Source organism: Panthera leo, chromosome D3, assembly GCF_018350215.1.
Source record: "Panthera leo isolate Ple1 chromosome D3, P.leo_Ple1_pat1.1, whole genome shotgun sequence".
Lineage (NCBI taxonomy): Eukaryota > Metazoa > Chordata > Mammalia > Carnivora > Felidae > Panthera > Panthera leo.
This window is the reverse complement of record NC_056690.1, coordinates 22,927,050-22,947,268: the sequence shown is the minus strand read 5'-3', so window position 1 is coordinate 22,947,268 and position 20,219 is coordinate 22,927,050. Positions and strand designations below refer to the sequence as shown.

Here is a 20,219-nt window from a genome sequence, read left to right as displayed (position 1 = left end):
CATGTTCAACTTTCTAAATTACAAAACTGTGATTATATAAGAGATTATTTTTGTTCTTAGGACGTATATGCTTAAGTTGTAAGGAGTAAAGAGGCATGGTGTATGCAACTCTCCTCAAAAAAAAATTTTTTTTAATGTTTATTTATTTTTGAGAGAGACAGAGACAGAATGCGAGTGGTTGGGGCAGAGAGAGGGAGGCACAGAATCTGAAGCAGGCTCCAGGCTCCAAGCTGTCAGCACAGAGCCTGACACGGGGCTCAAACTCACAAGCTGTGAGGTCATGACCTGAGCTGAAGTCGGACGCTTAACCGACTGAGCTACCCAGACACCCTGCAACTCTCTTTTAAATGGTTCAGAAATAATTAACTGTGTGTATGTATGCATTCATATTTTGCTTACTAAGCCAGTTTGATTCCCACAGATAGGGAGATCCATTTTGGATTTATTGATCACCACAGAAACATCCAGTAATATTCCAAGAATTTGTTTTTGCATTTGCAGGTTAGTTTTAATCTTTATTATTTCATTCAAAGTTTATAACATTTTCTATGTTACTATCAACATTAGGAACATGACGAGCCTTTGCTACTTTTTTGCTCAAATAGGTTAGGACCATGAAGATTTTCACAAAGGCATTATGGAGTTTGGATTTGACTGGTGGGGACTGGCTGGTGATATTTAACTTGTTCTGGGCTGACTCTGTCAGGTCTGCCGTAGTAGTATGTAGTTACTTTAGTTAGGCTATGGCCAAGCAGGGGGAAATTTGCCAATTTCGTCCTCTTTTTTTTCCTTTTCTTTTTAAAGATCCAGGCATAAAAGAAAGAAAACCTTGCCAGACACGGAAGAAGGGACGGGGATTTCTCCTCCTAATCTGGGCCTCCTGTCATGGTAAGTAAAAACGAAATAACAAGAAAATTGGAATTGAACTCTATCCTGAAATTAAGTGAACACTAATAGTCCACGCATTTTTGTTACTCTAAATCGTTTCACTTTTCCATTCCTGAACTCTCTTCTTGTTACTTTATTTTATTGCTTACTTAGTAATAGAGTATTTTAGTGTATTAGAGCTGTTTATTTCTGTTTAATCCTGTGAATTAGATACTGGCTCTTTTCAGTCAGGTAATACATGGAGTCAAGACTAAAATTCATGGTTCTTGGATTCCATGTTTCTTAATCCTTTTATAGGAAGTAAGATGTAGTGAAAACCGTGTGTGTGTGTGTGTGTGTGTGTGTGTGTGTGTGTGTGTGTGTGTTGTGCGTAGGAGAATTATGATATGGTCATACACATATTCTTTTTGAATTCACCTTTCTGGAGAAAAGTAAATCCCTATGTTCCCTTTCTGTCTCTTTAAGGCAGTATTTTTATCCCAGAGAAGGTATAGCAGCTTTGCATCCCCCATGCCTACATCTTTTTTTTTATTTAAAAAAAATTTTTTTTTTTTAACGTTTATTTATTTTTGAGACAGAGACAGAGCATGAATGGGGGAGGGTCAGAGAGAGGGAGACACAGAATCCGAAACAGGCTCCAGGCTCTGAGCTGTCAGCACTGAGCCCGACATGGGGCTTGAACTCACGGACCGTGAGATCATGACCTGAGCTGAAGTCGGCCGCTTAACCGACTGAGCCACCCAGGCGCCCCCCCCCCCCCCCCCCCCATGCCTACATCTTTGACTAAAAAGAGTCTGTAGTGGACATTTCAGTGACTTGTGGACCATTTAGGGCCCGGCCCAGTCCATGGGGAGAAGATGGACCAATGAGCCGGCCACATTTCTATCAATCCTGAGAATATGTAAACAGTGCTTCAAGGCTTAAAAAAAGAAATGGTGCTCTGTAATATTGGCCTGCGTCTACTTTGTTATGTTTCCTAGATCCAAACTGTTTTTCATGCTGGTCTGGTACACAGAGAAGGAATTGAAAAGGCCGTGTTAATTTCAAGCTTCATTAGGGACCTGGGTGGAAAATGCTTTTAAAATTAAAAACAAACTGAAACACAACAGAAAAACTAGTTGTGCAGAAATGTCATACTAAAAGGAGAAAGGTAACTGCTTTCATCTTGAAGCTAGGCCAATTTTTTCTTAGTTTGTGGGTATAACAACTTTTTGATATATCCTATATCCAAACACAGATGAACTTTTAATATTGTTTCTCTAGAGTACATTTTATTTTATTGGTTTTCCCACAGAGTTTTTAATGAATTGAAAATGTGTTTGCATAATATTTATATGGTATGTATGCCAATGGTAATGAATAGCAAATGACAGTCTTATAAAAGCAGCTGTGTTCTGTACTGAGGGGTTGTCCTTTTTTGTATACCACCACATAGCTAGCAACAGTGTGGTCCTGATCCTGATGCTGTAGGGTCTCTGTTGGTGCCCTGTGGATAGTCTTCTGGTGTACTCTGGGGATGCTTTTGTGTGCTGTAGTTGGGGAGCAGTATGGCCATGTGTCTTTTTTTTTTTTTTTTTTTTAATTTCTCATGAAGTAACATTGTAATAAGTTTTTACAAATACTAATTTATAATTCTACTGGTACCCATGGTTGTATTCCTAACTAGTTCATGTCCACATGTATATTTTATATAGTTAGAATTAAAGCATAATTAAATTTCTATTTTGCTTATTTCACTAAAGGAATTAAACATTTTCCCATGTTAATTCATTGGATTCCTGATGTTCATTTTACTAGCTATGTAACATTTTACAAGTTGCTGAACCATTCATTTAATTAATAATTGATCTATTGTTTTAGCATTTAGGTTGTTACATGCTTAATCCTTACTATTATTATTTTTTAATGTTTATTTTGGGAGAGAGAGAGAGAACATGAGGAGGGGAGGGGCAGAGAGAGAGATGGAGAGTGAGAATCCCAAGCAGGCTCTGCACTGCCAGGGCAGAGCCCAGTGCGGGGCTCAATCTCATGAACAGTGAGATCCTGATTTGAGCCGAAGTCAAGAATCAGATGTTTAACTGACTGAACCACCCAGGCACTCCTTCCCTTTTTTAAATGTATACCTCTGTGCTGATTTAAGTTAGCATCTGCTCTCTTATCCGAGTAAAGATTCTTAAAGGAAATTGAAGTCTTTCTTAGGAGGTTAAACATTAGAAAAATATGTTTTCATGTTTTATTATGGAAAATCTCAAGAGGATAGTACAGTGAACCCTCCTATACGCATCAGTCCACTGTAGTAATCATTAATTCGTGGCCATACTTGTTTCTTCTGACTCCCTCACTGTCAACTCTTTGGATTATTTTGAAACAAATCCCAAGCATTGTATCAGGAGAATTGTATTTTTTTAATGTTTATTATTTTATTTATTTATTTATTTATTATTTATTTATTTATTTATTTGAGAGAGAGCGCGAGCCTGAGAGGGGCAGAGAGAGAGGGAGACACAGAATCTGAAGCAGGCTCTAGGCTCTGAGCTGTCAGCACAGAGCCCTATGTGGGACTCGAACTCATGAACCATGAAATCATGTTCTGAGCTGAAGTCGGTCGCTTAATGGACTGAGCCACCCAGGCACCCCAAGAGAAATTGTATTTTTGATGACCTTCAATACCAGTCTTTTTTTTTTTTTTAATGTTCATTTTTTTACAGAGAGAGAGAGAGGGAGGGAGGTGGGGGAGGGCAGAGGATCCGAAGCAGGCTCTGTGCTCACAGCCGTGAGCCAGCTGCAGGGCTTGAACCCATGAACTACAAGATCATGACCTGAGCCGAAACCAAGAATCGGATGCTCAACTGACTGAGCTACCTAGGCGCCCCTATCATCAGTTTTAAGAATAGTGACTAGAGGAGCACCTGGGTGGCTCAGTCAGTTAAGCTTCTGACTCTTGGTTTTGGCTCAAGGTATGATCTCACGGTTCATGAGTTTGAGCCCCATGTCTGGTTCTGTGCTTACAGTGCAGAGCCTGCTTGGGATTTTCTTACTCTCTCTCTCAAAAATAAACATTAAAGGAACAAAAAAGAGAACAGTGACTGGAGGGGTGCCTGTCTGGCTCAGTCAGTTAAATACCTGACTCTTGGTTTTGGCTCAGGTCATGATCTTGCAGTTGGTGAGATTGAGCCCTGTATTGGGCTCTGAGTGTGAAGCGTGCTTGGGATTCTCTCTGTCCCTCTCTGCCCTTCCCCAACTTGTGCTCTGTCTCTCCTAAATAAATAAACTGGGGGAGGAATAGTGACTGGAATTGACAATGAGATAATTCCTTTCATTTTTACCTTTTGTCAGGTATTCCTACATATATTTCACTCTTAGCAGCAGATAGTTTTTCTTGTTATCCTGGAATGCTGTATATGAATTTAGTTAATAGGCATTTTGACTTGTCATCAGTGTCTGCTCTCTGTGTTAAGTATTTATCTGTAATGTTGACTTCCCTTTCAGGTGTCGATTTACCTCTCTTACCTGCATAAACCTGTAGCAAAAACTATCCTGGAATTTTGGTGATTAATCACTTTTCAAGATTTTGTAGGTGGTCCCACTGACCTTATGGAACTGGTAGAAACTAAGAAGTGCCAGATTCCACAATTCCTGGTGTTCCTCAGTAATACTAGGAAATTGACCATGTGGAATACATGCCCACTAATAGTAAGAAATTACTACTTACAGCCTAGGAGAAATTTGTTTGCAAGCCTCTTATGAGGTCAAGACTTGTCAGTGTTTCTTTCTTCTTCCCTTTTGTCTCCTTACTCTGTCAGTCATCTCAAATTTGACTTCCTTTTTTTACCCATTACTCTTAAAAACTATAATAAATTAGGCAGTTAATTCAGCTTACAGTTAGCCAAATAATTTTTTAATACTGTTCTTCTAGAAGAATGTCAGTGAGTAGTTTGTCCTAATGTTAATTAAGTCTTTGGTGATTAAATGCATGTTTAGGTACAAGGGGAAAATCGGCTCTAAAGCCTTACAGGTAATGTGAATTGAGACAGTCTTTTTAAAAAGAGCAGTTATTTTATTTGACTATGAAAAATTATTACTTCATACTCTTATCTTGCTGACTTAATTCTCTGTCCTCTTATGTTTAAAATCATTCATTCCATTTTCAGTTTTCAGTAGCTACTTTGGTTATATACATTGGCATGGATCAGCACCCAAGTGAATGTGCCAGCAAGAATGGATTTGTAATGGCTTCTCAGTTTGGTTTGGTTTTTAGCTTGCTACTTTAATTCTGTGCTATTTAAAGGTCAGTAAAAAACAGGGTCTGGTAATCACTGGAAGAAATGAGTACCCTTGTAAAATGATCTTGAAGAGAATAAAAATTTAGGCCTATATATTTGTGTGAGTTAAAAAAGTTAATGTGGTACTGAGGAGGCATGTTAAAAGTGTACTTTTATGTAATAATTTTTAAAAGCATTGCCGTTCCCTCATAGCATTTCCTACATATCGCCTGTTGGTTTATGAGAGAAATCTTCCTAAGTTCAGGATTCCTCATAACTTTTCTCTTAGTTCTAAGTGTAAATAATACTCAGTGTTCTTTTAGTCAAGAGCTACCTTTTAAGAATGGAACTAGAATTGGCTAAAAGAAAAAAAAAGGTAAGACTTATAGAAAAATAAGTTCCTTTCAAGTATGACTTATTATTCCTTCACCTAGTCATTGACCTCGGAGGAAATGACTGAAGAGGAATAAAATGGAACAGATTGACACAGAACTCTTTGTCTAACAAGTTTTTTGGTGTACATATAGGGGTGGAGTCATGTTACAAACCTTTGTATACCCTAAGTAATTATATTTTTAGAGACTCTAAGCTACATGGTAGCTAAACCTTACTAAACCTTACTGAAATATACCGTCTTCATTAAGCCTTTCTTTGCTATAAGAAACTGAATAGAGGGGTGCCTAGGTGGCTCAGTTGGTTAAGCATCTGACTTCAGCTCAGGTCATGATCTCACAGTTCTGCTTGGGGCTCTGTGCTGAGAACTTGGAGCCTGCTTTGGATCCCATCCCTGGTCTCTGCCTCTCCCCTGCTCATGTGTACACACACACACACACACACACACTCTCTCTCTCTCTCTCTCTCTCTCTCTCTTTAAATAAATATGCTTAAAAGGTAAAAAAAAAACCCCAGCTTAATGTTAACATAAACATTTTTGATGAAAAATAACTTTTGTCCTCTAGAAATAGTGTAAAGAGTGGCATTATTTTTACAATTTTTACAAATCTCTTTAATGTTTGGCTTAGTGTATGTTTGCTACATCTTCATATCTACTTCTGCATTTAATTTGTTAAAATATGTTGTTGGAAAAAAATGTGTTGAAATATATATGAAGTAAATCCAGCCTCACACAAATATGTAGTTAGAAGAATATTTTAATAGTTTTTCTGTCTGGAAAATATTGTGTGTATTCTTCTGTTATATTATACCAAAACTTGGCATATAATACTTCTTTTAAAGATAAGGGGTATCTGGGTGGCTCAGTCGGTTAAGTGACTGACTCTTGATTTCAGCTCGAGTCATGATCTCATGGTTTGTGAGATTGAGCCCCTCGTCAGGCTCTGTGCTGACAGCATGGAGCCTGCTTGGGATTTTCTCTCGCCCTTTCTCTCTGCCCCTCCCTGTTTTCTCTTTCAAAAAGGAATAAATCTTAAAAAAAAAAAAAAAAAAAGCTTATAATTGGTTGCTATGTGGAATCTGAAACCATATCAGTGAGCTTTTTGTATTCTGTTACACTTAAAACCATTGGTCTGGGGCACCTGGGTGGCTCAGTCAGTTGAGCATCTGACTTTGACTCAGGTCATGATCTCATGATTCATGAGTTCTAGTAGTCCTGCATTGGGCTCTCCAGTCAGTATGGCGCTCGCTTTGGATCCTCTGTGTTCCTCTTTCTCTGTGCCTCCCCCACTCATTCTCTCTCTCTCTCTCTCTCTCTCTCTCTCTCTCAAAGATAGATAAACATTAAAAAAAATTGGTCTGTCTTGCACTTATTTTTTGATGTTTTATTTATTTATAAAATGGTAATATTTAATGAAAAAACTGGTTCAGCTTGTAACTGAAACAGTTGCACAGATGCTTTACATCAAGACAGCCATAATACATCAGTATGTGGCAGAAGTATTTGATGTTATTCCTGTATAAAAAAGACTTATTTGAAAGGTCAAGATTTAATAAAATGTTACCATCCCCCCCCCGCTTTATCAAGGATATTCTAAGTGAAATTGATGTCACTACTTTGATTATACTAAGATGCCATTAGTTTTATGTACTAATTCTTTTTGTATTGTTAGTAAAAATGTTAATACAGTGGATAAAGGCAGGTAATGTTTTAATATTGTGAAGGTGGTTTTGACCTCATAGAGCCCCTGATAGGGTCTCAGAATCTACAGACCTAACTTTGAGAGCCTCACTAGTAGTGTTATTGTTATATGATTAAGATTGCTAATTAGGTAAAAACTTCAGTGTTATTTATAGGTAGGATTTTTTTTCCTCTTTGAGAATATTTAAAGAATTGTTGGAATTGGGTTAAGAAGCACATGCAGAACTGTCTCCTGACTGATGGTTATAATACTTAGTGCTGTCAGAAGAACATGATATGGCTTTTGCTCTTGTAAAACGTACTGTATATGTAGATTTTATAATAACTTGTTGGGGAAAAACTGAGAGCTTTCCCCCTACAGTCAGGAACAAGACAGGGATGTCCACTTGCCACTGTCACTCAACATAGTATTGGAAGTTTTAGCCTCAGCAATCAGACAACACAAAGAAATAAAAGGCATCTAGATTGGCCAGGAGGAGGTCAAACTTGCACTCTTCGCAGATGACGTGATACTCTATATGGAAAACCCAAAAGATTCCACCAAAAAACTGCTAGAACTGATCTATGAATTCAGCAAAGTCGCAGGATATAAAATCAATGCACAGAAATCAGTTGCATTCCTATACGTCAGTAATGAAGCAACAGAAAGAGAAATCAAGGAATCGATCCCATTTACAATTGCACAAAAACCATAAAATATCTAGGAATAAATCTAACCAAAGAGGTGAAAAATCTATACACTAAAACCTATAGAAAGCTTATGAAAGAAATTGAAGAAGACACACAAAAAAAATGGAAAAAGATTCCATGCTCCTGGATAGGAAGAACAAATATTGTTAAAATGTCAATACTACCCAAAGCAATCTACATACTCAATGCAATACCTATCAAAGTAACACCAGCATTCTTCACAGAGCTAGAACAAACCTAAAATTTGTATGGAACCAGAAAAGACTCCAAGTAGCCAAAGCAGTCTGGAAAAAGAAAACCAAAGCCAGAGGCATCATAATACTGGACTTCAAGCTGTATTACAAAGCCGTAATCATTAAGACAGTATGGTACCGGCACAAGAACAGACATTCAGATCAATGGAACCGAAGAGAGAACCCAGAAATGGACCCACAAATGTATGGCCAACTAGTCTTTGACAAAGCAGGAAAGAATATCCAATGGAATAAAGACAGTCTCTTCAGCAAATGGTGCTGGGAAAACTGGACAGTGACATGCACAAGAATGACCCTGGACCACTTTCTTACACCACACACAAAAATAAACTCAAAATGGATGAAAGACCTCAATGTATGACAGGAAGCCATCAAAATCCTTGAGGAGAAAGCAGGCAAAAACCTCTTTGATCTTGGCCGCAACAACTTCTTACTCAACACGTCTCTGGAGGCAAGGGAAACAAAAGCAAAAATGAACTACTGGGACCTCATCAAAATAAAAAGCTTCTACGCAAGGAAGGAGACAATCAGCAAAACTAAAAGGCAACCGACGGAATGGGAGAAGATATTTGCAAACGACATATCAGATAAAGGGTTAGTATCCAAAATCTATAGAGAACTTATCAAACTCAACACCCAAAAAACAAATAACCCAGTGAAGAAATGGACAAAAGACATGAATAGACACTTCTCCAGGGAAGACATCCAGATGGCCAACTGACACATGAAAAAATGCTCAACATCACTCATCATCAGGGAAATACAAATCAAAACCACATTGAGATACTACCTCATACCTGTCAGAATGGCTAACATTAACAACTCAGGCAACAATAGATGTTGGCAAGGATGTGGAGATCTCTTTTGCACTGCTGGTGGGAATGCAAACTGGTGCAGCCACTCTGGAAAACAGTATAGAGGTTCCTCAAAAAGTTAAAAATAGAACTACCCTATGACCCAGCAGTTGCACTACTAGGTATTTATCCAAGAGATACAGGTATGCTGTTTCAAAGGGACACATGCACCCCCATGTTTATAGCAGCACTATCAGCAATAGCCAAAGTATGGAAAGAGCCTAAATGTCCATCGATGGATGAATGGATAAAGAAGATGTGGTATGTATGTACAATGGAGTATTACTTGGCAGTCAAAAAGAATGAAATCTTGCCATTTGCACCTATGTGGATGGAACTAGAAGGTATTATGCTAAGCAAAATTAGTCAAAGACAAATATCACATGACTTCACTCATATGAGAAATTTAAGGTAGAAAACAGATGAACACAAGGAAAGGGAGGGGTACAAAACATAAGAGACTCTTAAATATGGAGAACAAATAGAGGGTTCCTGGAGGGGTTGTGGGAGGGGGGATGGGCTAAATGGGTAAGGGGCATTAAGGAATCTACTCCTGAAATCATTGTTGCACTATAAGCTAACTAACTTGGATGTAAATTTAAAACATTAAAAATAAACACCTAAAAAATAATTTGTAGTCAGACTTTCTAATGGATTGTTTCTCTTTTCCTAAACTATAAAAATTCAAAATATAAGACTATTTTTAATACAAATTGTGATTAGTTCAAGTGCCACTGAGATTAGAAATTATTGGTTTTTTTGGAAATTGTATTAATAGAAATAAATCTTTTTTGTAATATAAGGCAGATTAAGCTAGGGATAGTGGTTCACACATGTTTTCAGTTTGAGGAATTCAGTTCCTAAACTTAAATTTTTAAAGAAACGTTTCCATTATGGAAATGTCACGTCTAACAAAGGAGACATGTTGGTTTAGTGTGAACCCCTGCTTTACCCAAATTTCATCAGTTAACCCTCATGGACAATCCCGTTTCGGTTAATTCCCACTCACTTCCTTCCTAATTATAGGCCACTTCCTTCCTCTCCCTCTACCAATTATTTTGAACCAAATTCTAGACATTACATTATTTCATTCTTAAGCAATTCAGGATGTAGCTTTCAAAAATAAGAATTTAACGTTATAACCTAAAGAGAAAAAACTATCTTGGTTTCTTACATGTAATGTACTAACAACTTAATAGTGCTTAGTAAAAATGTTCTTAACCACTTAGACTTTTTTTTTCCCCCATCTATAGTATATTCTCTGACTAGAGATGCCTAATATATTGGTTGGAACACTTTGGGGATGAATGCTTTTTCTTTGAGCTTTCTTCCTGTTCGCCTTGGTCACTGGACTTTGATTGTGATTATGCTACTAGACATGGCAGAAAAATCAAATATGATTACTGGGAGCTCTGAAATTATTTAAAGGTTTTGGGTTTTTCCAGGATGAAGAGACTCGGCACAGCCTTGAGTGCATCCAGGCCAATCAGATCTTTCCCAGGAAGCAGCTGATCCGGGAGGATGAGAATCTTCAGGTAATTATAGGCCACTTTGATTATAAAATAAGTATTTAGCATCATAGTAACAATGTAGCCGAGCTAATGAATTGAAGTACTGCACTGTATAATTTTGTTTTTCCTTAAACCATACACAAGGTAGAAATGCAAGCTGGAAAACCTCTCTCCTTTTAGAAAGATGTAGTTCCTGAGAATACATTGTTTGACATGATCATCTCTGTCATTTCCTTCAGTAATGTTGAACTTGAATAACCAAGTATATTTGAATTATGTGGACATAACTCCTCCTCTTTAGGTCCTTTATTTATTTACCGTATTTTAAGTTTGAGTGATGGGTTTTATCATCCATTCACTCAACCCGTGCTTGAAGACTTTGCTTTAACTGTTTTAGAACTCTGAAAGGTTTCTTCTTCCATTTTGAAGGTTCCTTTTCTTGAACTTCATGGAGAAAGCACAGAGTATGTGGGCCGTGCTGAGGATGCCATCATTGCCCTTTCTAATTATAGACTTCACATCAAGTTCAAGGAGTCTCTTGTTAATGTAAGTGATTACTAACTATTTTCCCACTAAAGTAGATGGAGAAAGGAAGAATAAAAACTTGTTAATGTTCTCAAAAAGAGGAATGTTACACAGGGTTGAGTATGAAAACATTGTTTACTCTGCTTTTCTCTCACTGAATTTAGCACTTAGGGACACTAGGTTAACAAGCAACTCTTAGGCTTGATTTAAAATGTTACATGTAGCTGTCAGCTGAATTGTCCATTGTTTAGTAATACTGAGCAATCTGTACTAGGTAACGGTGTATCATTAACTTTATAAGGGTTCAAAGGCTGAATAGGTTTTTATTCTTCAGTCTTTAGTAGTTACCAATTGCTTGAGTTGAGATAATTTCCAGGACCTTAATGTCAAATAATGAGATGTATTTTGAGCTCATTGCGGACTCTCATTATAGGATGAAGTTAACTCTAATGGCTGCTTAGTGGAAGAGCATAGATGTTAAATACAGTGTTTGTTTGCATAATGGACTGTATTACTGAAGAAAATGAAGGCTCTCAGATCTCAAGAGTGCATTTACCCTTTTCAGTTATGAGGGTACTCTCTGATCTGGTTCTTCAATGCACTGCCATCATTAGTAGTTTTCAATGAATGTGCCTTTCACCACAAAGATACGAAAGTTCATGTACTTCCACCAAATGAATGCCTTCTTCCTATTTCATTTGGTAGTATTGTGGCTTTCTTTTTGCAGTTTGGTTCTACCGCAGAGAAATGTATTACAACACTTTATAAAAGCTCAGGGCTTTACTTTCAGATTGTGTGTTTTGGTGTTCATTTTGGGATTCTTTGAAATCTGTCACTTATTTTACTCAGTGGTCCAAAAGTTCCCTGACTTCTTTGACACACTCTTTCCTTTGTAGAATGGCTGCCATTTTGTTTGTAATTGGCTTTTATTATTTATGTAGTATTTATTATTCTTTGTAGTTAAGCATTTATATCCTGAAGACATTATGGCCTGAATTCCTCTTGGCATCTAGATTTGGACTACGATCATAGCTATTAATGTTAGTTTTCTGTCCCATCAACTCAGAATACACATTGGGTTCATCAAGGAGAGAGGCATGCTGTGCATTCATACCCAGTAGCACTGTATTCAGAAGTGTCCATTTGGTACTGGGTGGCCATGATGGGGGGAACTGGATGGAAGCTCCTATAAAATCCAAACAACCAGAAATTACCCACCAGCTACTGTGGAAGTAAGGACAGTAATAATTAGTAGAACTGCCCAGTTTAATTTTGTGTCTAAATTCTGTTTATATGTTTGGAATTAATGAAATTGTAATTAAATTGCATGTGGGGAGGATATGGTTTCGGTTTTTTTTTTGGCCATATAGTTTTCTATCTCTCAACTTGGTTTATAGCCATGTATTTCAGAAGCTACTTGTAGATCTATTTGGGAATAGGGTCTGTTGGATAGAAAGTATAGATTTGACCATGTCATTTACTAGCCGAAAGCCCTTCAGCATTTCCTTACTTTTTCTAAGATGAAATTACTTAGCATGGTATCAGGCTAAGTGGTGTGATCCTTGGTGCCTAACTTTGGTTTCTTTCTTTTCCCTCTTCTTCCCTTTGCATTATTAGTAAAACCACCCTCCTTGAAATATTCAACCACACTTTACACCTCTGAGTTCTCTCACTTCTCTCCTGCTTGGGAGCTTCTCTTCATCTGTCAAAACCCAGTTTAGGTGGTAATTTCTGTGAAGCCTTTCTCAGTTTCCTCCCTGATGGTTTATTACCTTCATCTCTGGCTTCTTTGGTATCTCTAACACACCTTTACAACATTTATGAAACGTGTTGTAATTTTTTGGTTATTAAGAATCTAGCATGTTTCCTGGTGCCATGGTATTCAGTAAATATTAAGTGATGTGAAGTTAGTATGGGTTTGAAATGGATATTAGACCATTTTTAAACCCCTTTTGGGTTTAAAGCTCATTTAAAAACAATTTCTGTGTGAACAGGACTGTGTCATCATCATCTCTAACAGTGGCTGTATGAGTAGGCTCTTTACTGGAATCATTGGTCCCCCATTGTGACTGAGGTACAATGCTTAAGAAAACTTACTGTTCTTACCTTTGCCCCATTTCATCACCTAAAAGTGTTTTCTCAGCATAATAACCCTCTAAGGCATAGAGCCTGCATGTCAATTAAAAATCCCGACAATGGCTTTGCACAGAGAAAATAATGGTGCAAAAGTATTTTGGCATTGCAGTGATTTTAAACATTCAGATTGAGAGAGACCAGGATTTCTCCATACAAATAAATTAATCACGTCATAATAGTAAGCTTCCTAAAACCTGTGGTTACTCCAGAAAACAGTGGCTCTTCCTGCACTAGGTCCTGGGTGGAGTCCAGAGAGTTGGTGATGTTGCCCCTTCTCCTTTCCCTCTCTCCTTTCCTCTCTCAGCAGATACGTATTTCAATAAAATAAATGAGGTCAAGAGACCCCCCCCCCCTTAAGAGGTTATTATATCTAAATCAAACTTCAACTGTCAAAGCCCAATATGCCAGTATATATTGTGGCATGCCCTGGTTTGCATCATTTTGTATTCCTTTAAAATAACACATGTAGCACTTCATAAAGGGACTTACCATCAAGTTTTAAGTAGCTATCTGATATCATATATTCTCTCTTAATTTCACAGCACTTTGAATAAAACCTTTTTGTAGATTTGGATGCCATAACATCATTACTTTATACATATTCACTGGGTATCAGGTTTCCAAGTCCTCGGGTAAACAACCTCTGTAGTCGAGTTCATTGCTGCCTTTAAGATATGAATTGCTCCCATTCTGTGCTTTTCCCAAACTGTATTTCTACATATGTACAGGTGTATTTCTTTGCTCAGCTAATTTATAAACAAGTAAGTTTTGAAGTGGAATTCATGAAAGTTTAAAACAGTTTTTGTTGTGTAATTCAATAGACTGCCTCTCAATCTGCTGCTTCTGAAATCCCAGTAAGTAGCATGGGAATCCTAGGTGGTTTTTGCACCTGTGCTTTGGAACAAGTTGGTTTTGACTGTCCGATGTTCACCTTGCAAAGCAGCAAAATTTGTCCTCTTTGCATGAGTCCCTTCGCTACTTTTACTAGACAAAGTTCTAGTGGCACACTGTGATGAGAACGATTTGTAGAGTGAGGATAAAGCCCCACAGTTTATACATAAACAGATGGGATTGTGACCTTCAAAAAATGTAAACTGAATTTCAATGAGGAATAATTTGTAAAATTTTCAAAAAGGACATTAAAACTTCTGTTTCCACCTGGTCTGTTAACGCTTCTTAGGAAAAATGTGAAATTGTAACAGCTGCAAACACTTTCCTTAGCGTTTTTTCACATTTTTTCACATTTTGGTACAGCAAAAATCTTTATTCCCCAAGCATCAAAAGGAAGTTATTCTTAACAGTTAATGCACCTTGGTTGCAGCATTCGTGTGCCAGCAGAGATCTCTAAATCAGTACTGAAGAGTAGCTTGTAAATATAAAAGGTGAGCAGTAAAGAGTTTGGGTCTTTAACTTGTGACAGTCTTCTTCTTTTTTTATAGAAGTTTTTATAGAAGATTTAGGGCCCAGATATTCCACAGTTTATTACAGATTTTAGATTTTGACTTATTATTTTCACTCTGTTATTGCCTTTTTTTTTTTTTTTTAATGTTCTTTATTTTGAGAGAAAGACTGAGAATGCGAGCAGGGGTGGGGCGGAGAGAGAGAGAGAGAGAGAGAGAGAATGAGAATGAGAATGAGAATGAATGAATCCCAAACAGGGTCTGCACTGTCAGTGCAGAGCCGGATGTGGGGCTCGAACCCACAAACCGTGAGATCATGAAATCAAGAGTTAACCAACAGAGCCACCCAGGTACCCCTGTTCCTGCCATTTTTACTTCAAATGTATATACAGGATTAGTACTTATCATTCACTCTATAAAAAGAGTATGCTTTTATTATTTTTTAAAAATGTTTATTTTTGAGAGAGAGTGTGAGCTGGGGAGGGACAGAGAGAGAGGGAGACAGAGAATCCAAAGCACGTTCCACGCTGTCAGTGCAAAGCCCTGTGTGGGGCTCAAACTCAGGAACTGTGAAATCATGACCTGTGCTGAAGTTGGACTCTAAACGTGCTGAGCCACCCAGGTGCCCCAGTACATTGTTTTTAAAAGGTAGAAATTATCCCAGTTTTAAATTCTGGTGCTTAAAAATAATGTACACGTGCATGCATTCACGCACACATGCGCACACACACACCCAGAATGAAGTAAACATACTAGGTTATGATGACATAAAATTCCCTCTGGAATGAGACAGTACTGTGGGTCTTTAATACTGTGCATGTTTATTAAATTTTTAACTGCTGCTCTCCTGCTTTTTTGGATTGATGCTCTTACGAATTTTGGTGTCTGTGATGTAACTGTTGGCCTTTTGAGGAATTAACAGCACTGAGTGTGTTTGGTGTCTTGTTTTGAGCATGAGTTTGGTGGAGTTTATAAGTGAAAACGCACTGTAAAGGAAGACAGAATTACCTGCCACGTAGAAGGTAGAGGAGAAAGAAGCAAAAAGAAAATGAGTTGCCACAAAACACTGAAATCAGTAGGTTAGGGAGAATTTGAATTAGATTCTTCCTACTCTTCCATGGATAGAACTGTCCCCAAATCATCTTGGTTTAAATTCTGTTTTCTTCTTAAAGGTCTTTGATGGAAAGACCACTTAATTCTGAAAGAAATATTAAAGTAGAACTCCTACAGAAAGGAGAGACAATCTCAGTGGAAGAAAGAAAGGTGCACCATTATAATGGAAGGAGCCTGCGCTAGAGGACAGACATGGTTTTCTGGTCCTGACTTTGCCTCTAGCTTCTAGTATAGAGGCTTAACCTCCCTGGGCTGTAAAAGGGCCTAGAATTGAGTGACATAGATTCAGTGACATAGAATTCAGTGGCACTGATGAGAATCTGTAATTGTTTGCTGATGGGGTTGAACATTGGGTGTTTCTGGTTACAGAAATGGTAAGAGATCGTTTTTGATGTATAAGGAGAATTCAGAAACCTAAAGCAATGGAGTAGGCCTTTAAAAAAAAGTAGAGACCTTATATGTTTTGTTTGGGTGTATGAAGAGGAAAAGAAGGCCTGTTCCACCTTTTTAAAAGAGGAAGCAGTCTTGATGGGGATTGGGGTAGAAATGAGAAGAAAAAAGGGAGATGTTCATTTGATGTAAAATCAGGTATTTCTCTCTTATGTCTCTCTTCTTATTGCTGCATATTAAACTTCCCTGCATGTGACAATCTGCATGAGCATTAAAATCTGCTGTTTTCCATATCTGTGACTTGAGTACACATGGTTGTTTCTGTTGATTTGCCAGGTAGATCTGCCTTCTAGCGTCTGGTATTTATACCCTTCTTCCTTAAATTTGCAATGTGAAAAATGTGTAAAAATTTGCATATCAAATGCATTTTAGGTAGTGAATATTTCACATGCTCTGAGGTATTTCATTATTCTGGAAGTCTGGACCCAGGCCCTTGGGGTCTCAGACAATAGTAGGGGATGCCAAGCTTACCTCTTCTTTGTAGCACAGTAGCTTAGGCTGGTCCAGTCCCTCTAGCAGCTGCTAATAGCATTAGTTGGTTTTCAGATTTTATGGTTATAAGGAGAGGTGATTGAGAGGGACCTGGGATTCAGGTGACTGCTCAGAGATCAGTCTCTCCAAATCAGTGGATTTTTAAAGCTCACTTTTACTCCACTCTAGGCTCTTTGTATTCCCTCTGCCTGGGACTTGCTAAGTTGTGACCATCTGATGTTCAGAAAACAGGAAGCTAGGAAACTTGTCCGAGGAAATTAGGAAGTAAGCAAAATTTTAGTTGGTAAAATTTTAGAAAATTGAAATTAGAATTCTTAATTGCCATTCTGGCAGCCACTTTTGGGAAGGGAGGAAGAGGTGAAATGAGGGTACATTTAAAAACAACAACAACAAAGCAATATGAGTCTCTTACAGGCCAAAGGACTGGCCTGGAAACAAATTAGCATTGTCTTCCATTCTCTATCTTTTTAATCTTCTATTCTTCACAATTCTTGATAGTTTATCCCTACTGATTGGTATATATTGTTGTTTTTTCCTTCTGAGATGTACACATCTTGAAAAAATTTTTAGCCGCATCACCTGCTGTTTCTGTAGCACCTTGTGGTTAAGGACTTAAAAACAGAGGGCCAGAGCTTCTTTTTTATCAGAACACAGGCAAGATTTCTTCCCTTACCCTCAGTCATATCACAAGTATAAGGACATTTTGTAGATTATAGACTTAGAACTAAGGAAGAAGGCTCTAGTTCTGAGGTAGAAACTTCCAGTCATTATCTGTATAATATTATTTTGCTTTCTTCTCTTTTTTAATCCCTGCCCCAGTTTCTGTTTCTTGTCTCGGACATCCAGCACTGGGCTTCTTTTTGATCCTGACATCATCGTCCTGAGAGGTTGCTGATTCTGGCAACTGCATGGTGGGGCAGGGTTTGCAGGAAGCCTGTTTCTGAAACTGGCTTAGCTAATATGAGGGCTACCCTTTGCAGGCATCACTTTCTTGTTTCTGTATTGAAGGAGAGTGCCCTCCTCTTTTCATGCTACACGTGAATTGTTGGAATGCTACTTGCAATTCCCAGAACTACATTTTGGCTGGGCATGATACAGTGTAAGAGACAGTGGTCTACACATTCTTCAAGGAATGAGTGTATCCACAATTATTTTACCAGGCTCTCTTTAGAAGTTTTGGAGGGGCACCTGGTTGGCTCAGTTGGTTAAGTGTCCAACTCACTCTCTCTCTCTCTCTTTTTTTTAAAAAATTTTTTAAATGTTTATTTTTAAGAGTGAGAAAGAGGGCGTGTGGGCGAGGGAGGGAGGGGAAGAGAGAGGGAGACCAAGGGTCTGAAGCTGACTCTATGCTGACAGCAGAGAGCCTGGGGGGTCGAACTCATGAACTGTGAGATCATGACCTGAGCTGAAGTCAGATGCTTAATCGACTGAGCCACCCAGGCTTCCCCAAGCATCTGACTCTTGATTTCAGCTTGGGTCATGATCTCCTGGTTCATGTGATTGAGCCCCACGTCAGGCTTGTTCTGATGGCATGGAGCCTACTTGAGATGCTCTCCCCCCTCCTCCACTTGAGTCAGTTTCTCTCTCTCTCAAAATAAATGGATAGACATTTAAAAAAACAACAACAGCATTCATATGTAGAAGTTTTGGAAATTGTTTTTTGAAACCAGGGGTAGAGTCAAGGTGAATTGAGCAAGAGGGAGGAATCTTACATCAACTTGAGGATCTGTTACCTTGTTCAAATGCTTTCTCTATCTGCCTCTCTTCTCCCATCCCTCTCCACTATTGTACTTCTGTGTTCAGTAGAGTCTGTTCACCATATTGTCAGGGGAGAGAACCATTCCATCTTGTTCATACTTCAAACCCCACTCAGCTCCTCTGGTCTTTTGAGGCAAATTAGACCTCGCTGGTTTTAGGACCTTTGACCACTGTGTGGCCTGCTCCCTGCACTTTGATACCTGTGGGTCTCTTCTGCTTATCAGAGAGCCTGACAAGCAGCTACATCTTTTCTGTGCAGCTTGCAGGCAGTTGAGATCTCCAGTCTTTTTCAGGATAATCCTTTGCTGACACAAAGCCACAAGCCCACTTGTCATTTGGGGCCAGTAAGTATAGTCCCATTGTCACCTTGATCTGCACTTCTTTTCTGTAAATAAGATTACCATTTTGGTTCCTGTCAGCTTCTCTGCCATTGCAAATCACAGCTAGTTATAGTGTATAAAGTAGTACTTGGAGAGATTGTGAGTTTGATGCTTGAGAGATGACATATTTCCCTGTTCTTCCAGAGATGGTGCCTTCTCTTTATTCATTGTCTTCATGCTCAGACATGACTTGAGGCTGTTAATTTAGAGGAAAAGAAAGGGAAACCCTAGTTCACTCCATAGTAAATCACTTGAATACTGATGGGACAGATAAATTTGCAGTTCTGCTTGCTGTCTTCCCCTGTAGAGCTTTTGAATCTTTCTTGTTCGACCCACTGAGGGAACTGCAGGGTCAATGCCTTCTTGACTAAGGGGAATTCATATTTTTAAATTGCAGGTTCCATTACAGCTTATAGAAAGTGTTGAATGCCGAGATATATTTCAGCTTCATTTGACTTGCAAAGACTGCAAAGTTATCAGGTATGTGATATATTTATGCTGCTATTTAGTGTGGAAAAATACGTATTTTTAAAAATTTTTTTATTATTATTGAGAGACAAAGAGTGTGAGCAGGGGAGGGGCAGAGAGAGAGGGAGACACAGAATCTGAAGCAGGCTCCAGGCTCTGAGCTGTTGGCACAGAGCCCGACGCGGGGCTCGAACTCACAAACCGTGAGATCATGACCTGAGCTGAAGCTGGACGCTTAACCGACTAAGCCACCCAGGTGCCCCCAAAATATGTATTTTTTAAAAGAATAGATCTCTGGTTTGGTAACAGAAGAATAGCTTTTGAGGAATACTTAGGAATATTTTTTGAGTAGTTAGTGCCTGAAATATTTTATCTTTAGGCTACTTTGCTATTTGAAAAGTGTTTTTTAAATTTTTTATTTGGAAATTATTTCAAATTTACAAAAAAAAGTGCAACAATAAAATATTACAAAAACACTGATTTGAACATTTTACTCCGTTTGCTTTATTATTTACAGGAGCTGTGTGTTGTGTGTGTGTGTGTGTGTTTCTTTTTCTAGACAATTTGAAAGTAAATTACATGATCCTGGCTTTTCATCCTGAAATACTTTGATGTGCTTTCCTAAGAATAGGGATATTTTCTTACATAACCATGTTGTCATTATCAACTTCACAACTTTACACTCATAATACTTTTATCCAGTCTGCTATCCATGTTCCAGTTTTGTCACTTGACCTAATAATGCCCTTTCTAGCATTCCTCATTCAGAATAGGGTCCATGCAAGGTCAGGTATTACATTAATTGCCATGATTCTGTAGCCTTATTTAATCTGAAGCATTTTTCTCCATCTCTTTGTCTTTGATGACATTCACACTGTAAAGAATATAATCTTTTATTTTAATAGAATTTTTCTCATTTTGTGTCTGTCCAGTGTTTCCTTAT

At 38.2% G+C, this 20,219-nt stretch overlaps 1 protein-coding gene across 5 annotated transcripts in view; it reads left to right on the top strand.

The window, feature by feature from the left end:
• Positions 1–20,219, top strand: part of MTMR3 (myotubularin related protein 3) — a 143,362-nt gene that overhangs the window by 88,783 nt on the left and 34,360 nt on the right. For 4 of the 5 annotated variants that reach the window (XM_042910216.1, XM_042910219.1, XM_042910215.1 and 1 more), the window contains 4 exons: positions 805–888; positions 10,489–10,578; positions 10,984–11,100; positions 19,206–19,288. In XM_042910216.1, the coding sequence (XP_042766150.1) occupies positions 886–888; positions 10,489–10,578; positions 10,984–11,100; positions 19,206–19,288 (293 nt within the window). In that variant the 5' untranslated portion in view covers positions 805–885. Of the gene's footprint in view, positions 1–421; positions 502–804; positions 889–10,488; positions 10,579–10,983; positions 11,101–19,205; positions 19,289–20,219 lie in introns of all 5 variants that reach the window. The other variant, XM_042910218.1, reaches the window with a different exon arrangement.